The sequence below is a fragment of the Hevea brasiliensis genome, chromosome 1 (genome assembly GCF_030052815.1).
Source record: "Hevea brasiliensis isolate MT/VB/25A 57/8 chromosome 1, ASM3005281v1, whole genome shotgun sequence".
NCBI lineage: Eukaryota > Viridiplantae > Streptophyta > Magnoliopsida > Malpighiales > Euphorbiaceae > Hevea > Hevea brasiliensis.
The window spans coordinates 118000989-118016040 of NC_079493.1; the positions used below are offsets into that span (position 1 = coordinate 118000989).

The window sequence follows — 15052 nt, forward strand, 5'->3', positions numbered from 1 at the left end:
ATTTGATTCTCCCCAAGATAAAATAGATCAAGTTTGGTTGACAAATTTGCAACAGAATTTGGTAAAACACCTCCAAAGTTGTTTTTACCCAAATCCAAGATTTTCAACTTGGTACAGTTTATCAAAGAGTCGAGAAAAGCTAAGTCATTGGTTGAATTACTTCCCAGATAATTTCCGTAAACTCGAATCCTCCAGAGCCTTTTAAGATGCCCTATATTCTTTGGAACTTGTCCAACAAAGTTATTCCAACAAGGTCAATAATTTCCAGTTGAGAAGCATTGAATAACGAATTTGGAATTGTCCCGGAGAAACTATTGTATCCACAAGAGAAAAATATGAGATTTGGGAAAGTGATACCTATGTTGTGTGGCAGATTCCCACGGAGTTGATTTTGTATAACTGAAAAGATTCTGATAGAAGATATATTGAAAAGGGATTGAGGATTGCACCAGACAGTTGATTTGCTGTAACACCAAAAGCTGTTAAGCTTTTTAATTTGCCCAACTCGTCTGGAATATTTCCCATCAAGCCGTTATAGGATACACGAAAGGAAGTGAGTGATGAAAGGTTGCCCAAGGAAGCTGGGATTTCTCCTCTCAGATTGTTTGAGTTAAGGCCAAGGTTCTCAAGCTTTGTTAAAAAACCAAGTTCTGCTGGGATTTTTCCTGATATGCGATGGTTCCGTCCCAAATGGAGTAACCTGAGCTGGGAACAGCGAGTCAAGTTGATTGGAATTTCGCCTTCCAAAGTATTGTTGTTGAGAAACAATTTTTGCAGGCGAAATAACCTACCAACTTCTTGTGGAACTTCACCATGAAAACTGTTGTTTTGGAGGTTAATAATCCGAAGAAAACTCACGTTGCCTATATACGATGATATAGATCCAAGTAAATTATGCCCTTCCAAATCTAAGGATGTGGCCCTCTGATGCCGGTGACTGCATATGATTCCAAACAAGTTACAGAAAGGGAGGGAGTCATTCCATGAATTGAAGATTTGATTTGGATCGCTAGTTATTCCTTCCTTCAACTTGAGCAAAGCAAGTCGATCAGTCTCATTTCCTGAAGCATAAGCTTGCTTCCACTGTAAGTTCACAGAAAATAGGAGAATCACTTGAAGATAGATGATAAGAGAAGGAGAATGGAAGCTGATACCACGGAACCTCATTTGGTTTGGAGAGACAGGCAGCTTTTAGAATGTTAAGAACTAGTCATACAATTAGAGTACACATATAATAGCAGTCATTTGAAGAAGTTTTCTTTTTTTGCACTTAGGAATTTGAAAAATTGTTTGAACATGTAGTTTTAGTTTAGCTGAGACAATAAGAATAATACAACAATCAGTAATTATCTGACTGTCTTACGTTCCCAGAAATATTGGTTGTTTCATGAGCTAATAGTTCGGTTGAATAGATGTATTTTTACATTTAGATTATTTTCTTTTAATGGGTCAAATTGATAGCAATAGGATTGTTGAAATTTCTCTCTCTCTCTCTCTCTCTCTCTCTCTCTCTCTCTCTCTCCCTCTATATATATATGTATTCCGTCCACTTTCACATGTTGTGTTGTGCATACTCCCTCCGTCCATCTATTTTACTTATAAATTAGTTGCATTTCGTCATCAAACAAATAGTAAAAGTTCTTTGGGAATTAAATACTAAAAAGTATTTAATATTTGCTAAATGATAAAATTGCTTTAGTATTTGTTTAGCATTATAGAAATTTGAAGCCATGTGTTTGTAACGATCTGTATCTTAAAATTGATGGCACTTTGCGTTGTTTCTTCTACCATGTACTGTGCTTGCAGTATTTTTAAAAAAATGCCCTTAAATTTACGCAGAAATGTCCAATTACAGTAATGCATAAACAGTATTTTCTCATACTTACCCTTCGTATGTGCTGGAAAAGAAATAACTATAGTGCTTTGAAAGAAATGCCCTTGCTTTATATGTGTTGCATTGCCATGTATATACAAAATCTTGCCTATAAATAGCTATTTGGTTGCAGGCAAGAGCAAGAGTGGTTTATCGGTGTGAGAATGGTTGAGTGTAGAGATAAATGGAAGACACTGTGGGGAGAAAGGTGATGAAAACAGAGGGAGAGAGAGAGAGAGTGTGTGAGCGCGCGCGCTTAACCTAATGACGAGTTCAAGAAGCAACGCGGTGTCCAAAGATGGCATTGTTATCTAATTTCTACCAACAATTATGTATCAAGATTTGAAACAACAGACATTGGTACGTTTAAATATCTGCACTAAAATTTCAGCTTCCTTCTGAACTTCTTTGACATAATTAATGAAAATTTGAAGTGCAGTACCAGATTAACAGCCATTTCGCCTAATGAACAAAATTCAACGATAAACGAAGGCAATGCACAAATATCAGAAACAAAATAGTACAAAAGGAAGAGGTAATAAAAAAAGGCTGGGTTAAGAAATTAAGTTGAGGAAAAAAAAAGGGCAACTATGACTAAATTGTGTGATTAATGCCTGGTAGAGGAATTTTTATTCAAAAATATGAAAATAGGCTCACACGTCGCAGTGAGTTGAGTGGTGAAGTGAGCGGTGTAATTCGCTCGACCAAGAAAACTTCTAACTTAATTTTAAAATATAAATTATTATTTATAAATATAATTTATGTATATAATTTTTATGGATACTTTACACGTTACCATCCCCTGACATAATCTAAAGACTAAAAAATAAATTTCTCTTAAATATTTACTATAAAAATTATATATAATCAATTAAAATATTTACAGCAATAATAATTAAATATCTAAAAATAGTTAAAGTTGATTATATGAATATTTTTTGCTATTCAATTATGTTTGAAATAAATTTTGTATCAATTTTAATGTTACATCTTTTCATTGTTAATCCACAATTGTTAATTAATTTTCAATTTTAAAAGTAATTTGAAATTTTGTATAAATTAAAATAGGTTGAGAAAATTGCCAAAAAAGCTTATATTTATAATTTTTTTTTTATAATCATACCTTTCTAAAAAAATTATTTGTAATTTTTAACTCTTATTAACTATACCTATCATGACATTACTTGACAAATGATGTGGCATCTTTATACCATCTAGTGTGGTGTTTTTATTAGTGACATAACAGTTTTGTTAACGATAGGGTAGAATTAATAAAAATTCAAAATTCAAAATTTAATTGATATTTTTTATAGTATACGATAGAATTGTAAAAATTAAAAAAATATAAGTTTTTTTTAACAATTATCCCAAATAAAAAAGGAAAAGAGAAAAAAGACACTAATATCCTAACATTGGTCTGCGAATCAATAATAGACCTAAAGACCTATGTTTTTATATTTCACAAGAATTATTATTTTTGATTGGATTCTTTATTTTTATAAATAAATTATTGATACAAAATTTAATTTATTATATGTGATTATTAAAATTAAATATATATAATTTTATAATTTAATTTATTAATTTCAATTTAAATATTATTAAAATTAACTTTTTAATTTGATTTAATAAAATACATCGCTCAAATCAACTCATTTACACCCTTGGTGTCCGCGACTGCACGTGAGTGAATGACGGAAAAAAGTGAATGGGTCCTATGGTGTGGTGAGATGTACCAAACCTTAGTTGAGAGTAAGTAGTAAATTTTGATTTAGTCCTTCTTAATAAAAGTTCTCTTTACTCAAGTCCATTTTGGCTCTGTGCTTCCAATTTCTTTCTGCTCCCTTTTTTCAACACTTGCCTGCATGCCGTGACAATTTCCTCTTCTGTAAGAAGCTCCAAAAGGGATTGAAGCTCATGGAGCCCAATAAAGGTGGAGATAAGTTTATGAAACATCCCAGATTGGACACCAGAACGATGAACGATGATACTACTGTTGCCTCTTCCTCTACCTCTTCCTCGTCGGTGTGCTATCGCCTCACATAGTCACGTTGTTAGTAATCACCATCAACTCATCATCTTCTTCTTTACCCTTCTCATAAAGCGAAGAGTTTCCTTTTTTTTTTTCCCCCTCTTTTAGAGGCAATGCGCTCTGTGCTGCTTTTGCATCAAAATTGAAACTATTGAACCGAACTGTAAATTTGGTTCGGTTTATTAATAAAATCGGTTTCAATTCGGATTAAAAATTTATGAAAATACATTCTATTCGAAGACCGATTTAGCTCGGTTTTGAATTGAACCGAAGTATTGCTCCCGCCTTTATTTATTTATTTTTTTTCTATTTTTACTGAAAGTCAAGCTGCAATCAGGTGTAAAGAGCACTCTGATGAAAAGTACTGAAAAGGTAAAGAATTTGCTTTCCATTCCCTTCCGATTGTTGATTAAACACTTAACCCAAATGATAAAAATGTATACTATTCCCATTAAATAGGTTTGAAGATCGAAGCAATTATCTGCTAAAGAACTGGAAAGTACAAGATTGACAATAAAGACAGACCAGATGGAATTTTGCAGGATAAAGAGAGACAAGATTGAAAGTAAATGTTTTCGTGGATTTAGATAAGGAAAAAATTGTTCACCTGTTCTACCTTTGTGGATTCAGATACCAAGAAAAGTCTTTTTAATCAACTTTAGTTGTCTGCTGACATCCTCCATGCTCATTCGTTTTTTGGGTGATTCTGCTGAACAGGCAATACCAATTTCAAGCACTGAAACTACACAATTTTGTGCTTTCGCACTCATCATGCTCAGGTTTCCATTACTGTTGGACACTTCTTTTTCTTCTGATGCTGTTGTTGCAGCTTTTGTTTCTTCTATTTCTTCTGTGAGGAGGTTGGGGTCCATGACTTGCACAAGGCTTTCTGGCAATGCTGCCTTCACAAAGCTGCGAAGATTTAAGCCATCTTTGAATATTTCATCAATTGGTGATCTTCCTGAGAACATCTCTAATACAAGGATTCCAAAGCTATATACATCCCCCTCTTTCGATGCTGGACAACCCATTCCATACTCTGCAATTTAGAGAAGAATTATGTTAATCTGTTAATAGCCATTATGAAAACAGCAAGTTTGAAGCAGGAAAAGAAAGAAGTCGGATCAGGTCATTACCTGGAGGAGCATAACCAATTGTTCCTCTTATTCCAGTTGTGGTAGACACACTAGACATGCTTTGAGATGATTTGTTGCTTGTTGAAATGAGTCTTGCTAGACCAAAATCAGATACATGAGCAACCATGTCATCATCCAAAAGAACATTGCTGGGTTTCAGGTCACAATGAATAATTGGATTTTTACATTGCTCATGAAGATATTGCAAGCCTGATGTCACATCAACTGCAATATTTAATCTCTGAAGCAGGTTTAAATTCCTTGATTGAGTTTTGCCTTCTATGTTAGGATACAACAACTTCTCCAAGCTCCCATTTCCCATGAATTCAAAGATTAGAGCTCTGAATTCATTAAGTTTGTAATCCATGCTAGAGCAACATGTCAACATCTTAACAAGATTTTGATGCCTGATGCTTACCAACACTTTGCATTCAGAAATAAAGCTCTTGTAAGCACCCTTTTGTTCAAGCTTCAGGACTTCAACAGCTACTGGTCTTTCAACTTGATCTAAAAATCGTTTATATACAGAGCCGAAGCTGCCAGATCCAATCAAATTTTTGGAGGACAATCCATTTGTTGCACGAGAAATGTCTCCATAAGATACCTTCAAAAATTGGTTCATTATTGACGATGAAGATGATGACCTCCGCTTTGGATTTCTTTTCCAATAAAGAAGAAGAAAGGCTAATATCGATAAGAGACACACAGCCACGAGAGTGAGTATAATTTGCCAGATTATAAAAAGAAGACCCTCCTCTCTTGTAGGGGCATTTTGGTAGATTGAGTTCTGGGACACCGCCGCAAAGCTTATTATTACCGGTTAATGATAGCGCACTTGCATTTCCGAAAACTCCTCCAGTTGGTACTTCACCCTCAAGATTACTGAAAGAAAGATTCAGGTAAAGTAAATATGGAATGTCTGTAGATCTTTTGGAATTCGCCCTGTCAACTGGTTTTGTGAAAGATCTAAATATTGAAGGCCTCTCAGGGACGCCAAAGATGGAGTGATGGTCCTTTGAAAGGAATTACCTTGCAGATAAAGGAATTCCAATTGTTGCAGGAATTTCACCCGAAAGATCATTTTCTGAGACATCTAGTATACCTAAATTGGACAGCTTTCCTACTTCAAAAGATAGGACTCCAGTTAAGGAGTTTAGAGATAAATTCAGTATTTGTGTCAAGGATGGAAGAAGTAAAACCTCAGGGGGAATTACTCCAGTCAGTCTGTTATGTGCAATGTCTAAGTAATTTGGCAGTTTCCAATGCTTGAAGGAATGCTTCCTTGAAAATTGTTGTCTGATAAGTCGAGTTCAAGCAAATGGGTAACGTTTCCGATGGAGGATGGAATCTCACCTGACAACCTATTTCGAGCTAAACTCGAACTTTCTAGTTTGTCAAACTTCCCAAGGTAACTGGGGAAGACACCTGATAAAAGATTATTGTTCATGACTAATCCAGTCAACTTGATGAGATTTTCTAACCCTGCAGGAATGGTGCCTCTGATTTGATTTTGCCCAAAATAAAGTAAATCAATTTCGATTGACAGATTAGACACAGAATTGGGGAAAACACCCCTAAAATTGTTTAGACCAAAACCGAACTTTTTCAACTTGGTACAGTTTATCAAAGAGTCAAGAAAAGCCAAGTCATTGGTTGAATTACTTCCCAGATGATTTCCATAAAGTCCTATCCACCAGAGGTTTTTAAGATTTCCTATATTCATTGGAACTTGTCCAACAAAGTTATTAGAACCAAGATCAATTACTTCCAGTTGAGAAGCATTGAATAATGAATTTGGAATTGTCCCAGAGAAATTATTGTTACTAAATGACAGTAATGTGAGATTTGACAGGGAGACGCCTAAGTTGTCTGGGAGATTCCCATGGAGTTGATTATTTACAACAGAAAATCTTGTGATAGAAGAGATATTGAAAAGGGATTGAGGAATTGTACCAGATAGTTGATTTGTTCCAACACCAAAATAGGTCAAGCTTGTTAATTTGCCCAAATCATCAGGAATATTTCCCTGCTAGCCGTTGTATTATACAAGAAAGGCAGTGAGCGATGAAAGGTTGCCCAAGGAAGCTGGGATTTCTCCTGTCAGGTTGTTTGAGATAAGGCTAAGTTTCTGAAGCTTATTCAAAGAACCAAGTTCTGCTGGGATTTTTCCTGATATGTGGTAGCTCCATCCCAAATCAAGTGTCCTCAGCCTGGAACAGCGAGTCAAGTTGATTGGAATTTCGCCTTCCAAAGTATTAATGTTGAGAAACAAATTTTGCAGACGAAATAACCTACCAATTTCTTGTGGAACTTCACCATGTAAACTGTTGTTTTGGAGGTTGATGGTCTTAAGAAAACTCAGGTTGCCAATATATGGTGATATAGATCCAAATAAATTCTGCCCTTCCAAGTCTAAGGATGTGACCTGTAATACCCCTCACCAGTCTACAGTGTAGCCGAGTCCATATTCGGTGTCGGAGCACCCTATCTTGTCCTGTCGTGTCTCTTGTTAATTTTAAACTTATAGAAATGATGTGGGAATATATATATATATATATATATATATATATATATATATATATATATATATATATATAATTTTTTTTTTATTCACAATATATTTCTGTGGAACTCGGACAGAGTCTCCTCTGTTTTATTAGCATCTAGCGGGTTCCACTGGCTACCTATTAAAAACAGTTTCATATCTATTCATAACTCTACATGTCATATCATGTCCTTTCTTTACTCAAATAATTTCAAATGAATATATTTTTCATTCATTCATTCACGTGAAAATTTATATACATACATTCTCAAAATTAATTTACAGTCTCAAAATATAATTACAATTTATTTACAGAGTTCAAAATTAATATACATTTCATTATACATGAACCAAAATGCAAATCCTACTTACATTGGGCCCTATGTCTAAACTTTCCAATGATATAAATTTTAAGTCATTTGGACCTGACTACAGTGAGTTATGGCCAAATGAATGAACATTGTTCATTTGGTCATTTTCTGGATTCACTAATTGATAATCCGTATTAGGTCAATTTTTACGTCACTTTTTAGGCAGAATTTTGGCATGACATATACATGAAAATTAGTCCATTATAGATCATATTTCACCTCCAATTGGCCTCATACCAATTGGGGTCACACAAGGTCAGTTATGGGTCAAAATATATACTGTCCTCAACAAAACCCAACCTGCACAGAAATTGCACTTCCAATTTTCATTCCTCCTTCTCCCAAACTACAAATTGCATACATCACACTTCTTATTAGCATCAATCACATCTCAATTTGGTCAAATGTTCAGCAATAATACATTCAACTCTATTTGATCAAATGTCCAGCAATTACACGTTTAATTCACATTCCATTAAATTTCTAGTATAAATATTTTCATCAATGAACATATAGCCCTCATTTGCTTATTTATCAATATCACAAATTACCATTTAAATTCATGAAATAATCCATCTCCTAGGTACCTCAAAGCTGCCGAATTACACATTCACATAAATCTTTAATATTTATTTCAAAACCTTACTTCAATGTATCAACCTCAAGCATACACATGACAATTAAGTTCTAGTATATGTAAGCACACTAATCAACCTCACTAATCACCATATACATGAAAGAATTAATCATATTCTCATGAAGATTAAGGCTGCCGAATTAAAGATTGCTCCCAACTTCCATATTCATTTCATAACCCTACTTCAAAGTATCTATTTCAAACTTACACATAACATCAAATTGCTAGTATACGTAATTAGCCTAATCAACTTCATTGCCCATCAATTACATGTAAAAATAACTCAAACTTCTTCAACGTCCATGGCTGCCGAATTCATGCCTCCTACATACTCATCAATTTTCATCAATTTTTCTTAGCAAATAAACTCATCCAAAGCTCTAAACAAGAATTAATGAAGGAAAATAGGAAGATTAAGCACTAACCTTTGGTTTACCACTTCTCAACCTTCACCAAAGCTTCTTTTCTTGCTGCTTATAGCCTTCCCATGATGTGTGGACAATTTCTTGTGAAGGGACTAGTGGAAATCATGGTGAGATTGAGAGAAATTGAAGCTTGCATGAAGGAAGAGCTATGGAGGTTTGGAGAGAGCTTCAATTCGGCAAGGTGATGAAGGTTGAAGAAGGTGAATTGATTAGTGGAAATTTTGGTCCACTAATGCCTTTTATACCTCCACTAATGACTTAATAAAATATTAAAATAATCAAGTTTTATTATTTACAATTATACCCTCCATTTTCTCTTAATTACACTATATGTATAAATTTATCTTTTTATGGGGTTTTTAAAATTTAATATCATTTATTTTTAATGGACATTTAGGTCAAAAGTCAACTTTAGGTGTCAAATGACCAAAATGCCCCTCTTTGGGTCATATTCGGACTTTTTTGGTAATACCAATTTAATCTGTGATCCGCCGATTTCTTAAATTTTCGTTTTCCTCTTTGCCGATTAACTAAATTTTCTTTGATATTTCCAATATTAATTATACCTTAGTAGACTTTTAATTAAGTCCTGAAAATTATTTCTCGGGGTTTCCCGTAGTCCTGAGGTCCGCAATTGCCTTCAGTGTAACTTCCCAGTGCGGTCACCCATTGCTACGATTCCGGCACGTTTAACCCAATTGCACTTTATCTCTTTTATTTTCTCTTAATTTTTCTTGTATTCTCTTATCATTTATTTCATCATTTTATGTCTCCTCACTATCGTTTAAGTGTAGTTCCCGGCATTCTGACTGTACGAACAGATATTAGCCGTCGGAACAGTAGAATATACGGACTACCGACAGTGAGGGCGTTACATGACCCTCTGATACCGGTGACTGCATGTGACTCCAAACCAATTGCAAAATGGGAGGGAATCATTCCATGACTTCAAGATTTGATTTGGATCAATATTTATTCCTTCCTTTAACTTGAGCAGAGCAAGTCCATCAGTCTCATTATTTACTGAAGCATTAGCTTGCTTCCACCGTAGGTTCACAGAAAATAAAAGAATCACTTGAAGATAGATGATAAGAAAAGGGCAATGGAAACTGATACCACACAGCCTCATTTGGTTTGGAGAGACAGGCAGCTTATAGAATGTTAAGTAAGAACAAGTTAATTAGTGTATACTGAAATTGCTTTGCATTCGTTGATGTATATACATATATCAGCCTGCATTTCTCTTTTTATCTAAAAAAAAAAATTAAAAAGAAAGAGATTGTCAAGATTTAAACATTAATTATGTAAAATTAATTGTAAGGAATGGCGAAGCTTTCCAGAAAAATTGTTTGAACATGTAGTTTTAAGTTTAGTTGAGATAATATGAATAAGACAAGAAGAAATATTGGTTGTTTGATGGGCTAATAGTTTGATTGAATAGATGTAGTTTTGGTCCTTTTACAATTAGATTATTTAATTACTTTTAATAGGTTAAATTGAAAAAATTATACAATAAAACTAATGCACATACAACTAAGTTTCACTATAAAAATTCATTAAATTGATAGCAATTGGACATCAAATCCCTAATAACTTTTCCAAAACATGAGATAAGTTTTTTATATATTATATAAATAAAAAATTAGAAGAGTGGGAGCCATGGCCTTCTCTAATCCCATGAAGCTCCGCCCCTGCTCATAGTGCTGTCCATCCTTAGCACTCAACACTCACACCTTACGCTTGGGCATGGGATAAATTTTGACAATCGTCCCTGAACTTATCTAGTATAACATTATAGTCCCTTAACATAAAAATGTAACATAAAACCCCTTCAACTTTCAAATTTTGCACAGTAAAATCTCTCTAACTTCTAATTGTCGGTTTTTCAGTTAGATGCTGACCTAAACAATTCTATCATTGAGCTTAGTCAATATTTCACTTTTTTCTCTCAAGTTATGTGTAAATTGAATCATTTTTCTCACTATAAATAGAATGATTTTTCAGGTGTAGAGAGAATAATTTTACAATTTAAATAAGAGATGAGAGAGAAATATTGACTAAGAGCCATGCGGGAGCTGTTCACATCAGTTTTCAACTCAAAAATCAGTAATTGAAAGTTAAAGGAATTTTACTGTGTAAAATTTAAAAGTTTAGGGAATTTTATGTTACGTTTTAAAGTTTAAGGACTGTAGTATTATAACCATATAAGTTCAGGGATAGTTATTGAAATTTACCCCTTAGGCATGAGCTCGCACGGCCAGGACCTATGCTATGTATCAGTAAAAATTAACCTGTTAAGAAGGATATAAACTTGAAACCTGATTATTATCAGCAAATTGGGACAATCGTTTTTTGAGTTACATCAGTTTTGGACTCGCTTTCTGAAATTAGTAGGCACATGTGGATGTCACAAATGGATATCACATATTAAATTCCTGAAATAAATGGTGTTAACATGTTTCTGAAAGTTTATTTTCTCAAAAGTTGCTGCATTTTCTCATCAAACAAACAGTAAAGTTCTATTGGGATTAAATAATAAATTGCTTTAGTATTAAATCTACAGCCATGTGCTCGTCACAATATAAATATAAATGCTCATTTAGCATTGTCTAGATACATCATAAGTATATATGGTATTTGTGAGAGCAAATTTGGAAAGTTCAATCCACAGTGATACACAACGATGGATCTTGGGATGTTGTGCTTGGACCACTTCCTTCAAGGAAAGCATTCTTAATCATATGCAGTTGGTTGGTGACATCTCTCATGCTCATTCTTTCTTTAGGCGATTCTTTTGAACATGTAACTCCAATTTCAAGGATTGAGAGCAAGCAATTTCTCACATTTGCTCTTTTTTTGCTTAGGATCTCACAGCTAATGATTTCTTCATCTTCCTCTATTAGATTCTGATCGTCCTCTTTTGTTTCTTCTGTAAGGAGATTTGGATCCACAATCTGCATTACTCTTTGTGGCAATGCTGCCTTCACAAAGCCATGGAGATTGAAGCACTCTTTGAACATTTCATCAATTGGTCTTCTTCCTGAGAACATCTCTAACACGAGGATCCCATAGCTATACACATCTCCCATTCTCGATGCCTCACAGCCCATTCCATATTCTGCAATTTAAAGAATTAATTTAGTTGAAATGTTAACAATCAATTAAAGATGATTAAAAATGGAGTTAATGGGAGATTACCTGGAGCTGCATAACCAATTGTTCCCTTGATCCCTGTTGTGCTGAATTGATTTTGAGACGAAGGATGGGAAGTTGAGAGGAGCCTTGCTAGACCAAAATCACACACATGGGCAGCCATATCATCATCTAGAATGACATTGCTGGGCTTCAAGTCACAGTGAATAATTGGTCTTTCACAGAGGTCATGAAGATAATGCAAGGCAGATGCCACATCAATAGCTACATTTAACCTCTGAAGAAGGCTTAAATTCTTGGTTCGATCGATATCAGGATGCAACCACATCTCTAAGCTCCCATTTCCCAAGAATTCAAATACCAGAGCTTTAAATTCATCAAGTTTTCCATCCATACTTGAGCAATATGCCAACAACTTGACAAGATTCCGATGACGGACATTCATTAGCACTTGGGATTCAGCTATAAAGCTCTTTGAAGCACCTTTTGTTTCAAGCTTTAGAACTTTAATCGCTACTGATCTTTTTACTTGATCTAGAAATCCCTTATATACAGAGCCAAAGTTGCCAGATCCAATTAAATTATTAGAAGAGAATCCATTTGTTGCCTGAGATAGTTCTCTGTAAGATACCTTCAAAAGAATGCGGTTCATCATTAAGGATTCTGAAGATGACCTCTGAAGGTTGTGGATAGCAGATTTCTTTTCTGACCTCATCTTACAATACACAAGAAAGGCCAACAACAACAAAGCACAAAAAGCTGCAGAAGGAAGTATGATTGCCAGCTTAAAAGCAAGGGATTTCCCTTTCTCCGTCATCTTCCCGGGGCATTTTGGTAGGTTGAGCTCTGGGACACCACCACAAAGCTTACTGTTTCCAGTTAGTGACAATGCGCTTGCATTTCTAAAGACTCCTTCAGTTGGTACCTCACCCTCAAGATCGTTGAACGAAAGATTTAGATAAACTAAAAATTGAATGCTTTTTAGACCTTCAGGAATTTTTCTTGTCAAGTTATTTCGTGAAAGATCTAAATGCTGAAGGCCTTTTAGGGAAGCCAATGATGATGGGATGGTTCCTTGAAATGAATTATCTTGCAGGTAAGCATATTCCAAACTCAAGCATTTTCCAATGGTTGTCGGAATTTCTCCAGAAAGATTATTTCCAGAGATGACTAATGTCGTCAGGCTGGTTAGCTTCCCTATTTCTGGAGGTAGGTTACCACTTAATGAGTTGTGTGACAAGTCTAGTGCCTGTGATAAAGAAGAAAGGCCTAGAAGTTCATGGGGTATACCTCCACTGAGTTTGTTTTGTGAAATGACAAAGCAATTCAATCTTTTCAAGTTTCCAAAGTTTGAAGGAATGGTACCTTCGAAATTGTTTTTTGATATGAAGAGGATAGACAATTGAGTAAGGTTAGCTAAGGAGGATGGTAACTGACCTGACAATCTATTTCCTGTTAAATCCAAAACTTGTAATTTTTGAAACCTCCCAAAGTAATAGGGAATAACACCTGTGAAGATGTTATAGTGCATCACAAATCCAACTAAGTTGATGAGATTTTCTAACCCTGCAGGAATGGTGCCCCTGATTTGATTGCGCCCAAAATAAAATAGATTGAGTTCAGTTGACAGATTAGACACAGAATTGGGCAAAACACCCCCAAAATTGTTTCTGCCAAAGTCCAAGATTTTCAGCTTGGTGCAGTTCTCCAGCGAGGTGAAAAAAGCCAAATCATTGGTCGAATTGCTCCCTAAGTTATTTCCATGAAGTCGTATCCTCCAAAGATTTTTCAGATTTCCTATATTCATTGGAACTTGTCCAACAAAGTTATTCCAACCAAGATCAATTATTTCCAATTGAGAGGCATTGAATAGTGAATTTGGGATTGACCCAGAAAAATCATTTTCACCAAAGCCAAAGAAATTAAGATTTGGGAGAGTGAGGCCTATCTTGTCTGGGAGACTCCCATTGAGTTGGTTTCTTGTAACTTGGAACTTCACTAAAGATGAGATATTAAAAATGGATGGAGGGATTATACCAGATAGTTGATTAACTCCAACAGCCAGAGTTGTTAAGCTTGCTAATCTGCCCATGTCATCAGGAATATGTCCCACCAAACTGTTGAATGTCACATAAAAGATGGTGAGAGACGAAAGATTGCCTAGAGAAGCTGGGATTTCTCCCTTCAGATTGTTCTTGTCAAGCCAAAGCTCCTGAAGCTTTATTAAACGACCAAGCTCTTCTGGAATCTTTCCTGATAGATTATTCCCCTGTAAACTAATCACCCTGAGTTGAGAACAACCTGTCAAGTTGGTTGGAATTTTGCCTTCCAATGAATTGTTGTTGAGAAGGAAATATTGCAGTCGAAATAACCTGCCAACTTCTTGTGGAACCTCACCACATAAACTGTTGTTTTGAAGGTTGATGAACCTGAGAAAACTCAGGTTGCCGATGTATGGTGATATGGATCCAAACAAATTCTGGCCTTTTAAGACCAAGGATGTGGCTCTCTGATGCTTGGAACTGCATGTGATTCCAAACCAATTGCAAAAATGGAGGGAGTCATTCCACGACTTGAAGATTTGATTTGGATCACCCGTTATTGTTTCCTTGAACTTGAGCAAAGCAAGTTGATCCGTTTCATTTCCTGAAGCAGCATCAGCTTGCATCCACTGTAAGTTGATGAAGCAGAGAAGAAAGCCAAGGGAAAGAGAATATGATTTCATTTGGTACATGGCGTATGGCGAGATGGGTGGTTTAAGAAAATTTTTTAGTGAAAGCTAATACGGTCAGGTACAGAATATATAAGCTAAGATGGGTTAAGTCCCATTTGATATCAAGGATAAGCTGTTTTACGGTGCTTAGGAATTGTGGAGTCATG

At 35.1% G+C, this 15052-nt stretch overlaps 1 protein-coding gene, 1 long non-coding RNA gene and 1 pseudogene across 2 annotated transcripts; all 3 read right to left on the bottom strand.

Annotated features, from left to right (window-relative positions):
- Positions 1–357: 357 nt before the first annotated feature.
- On the bottom strand, positions 358–10148 carry LOC110634838 (putative receptor-like protein kinase At3g47110; annotated as a pseudogene).
- On the bottom strand, positions 8567–9213 carry LOC131180849 (uncharacterized). Its single transcript, XR_009149518.1, has 2 exons — positions 9020–9213; positions 8567–8918 (listed from the first exon to the last, which is right to left on the bottom strand). It is a non-coding gene; the product is annotated as an uncharacterized LOC131180849 (long non-coding RNA).
- Positions 10149–11512: 1364 nt separating the features above from the next.
- LOC110634836 (putative receptor-like protein kinase At3g47110) lies at positions 11513–15047 on the bottom strand. Its single transcript, XM_021783984.2, has 2 exons — positions 12218–15047; positions 11513–12137 (listed from the first exon to the last, which is right to left on the bottom strand). The coding sequence occupies exons 1-2, from the start codon at positions 14904–14906 to the stop codon at positions 11680–11682; spliced, it is 3147 nt and encodes a 1048-aa protein (XP_021639676.2). The 5' UTR covers positions 14907–15047; the 3' UTR covers positions 11513–11679.
- Between the last annotated feature and the right edge of the window lie 5 nt (positions 15048–15052).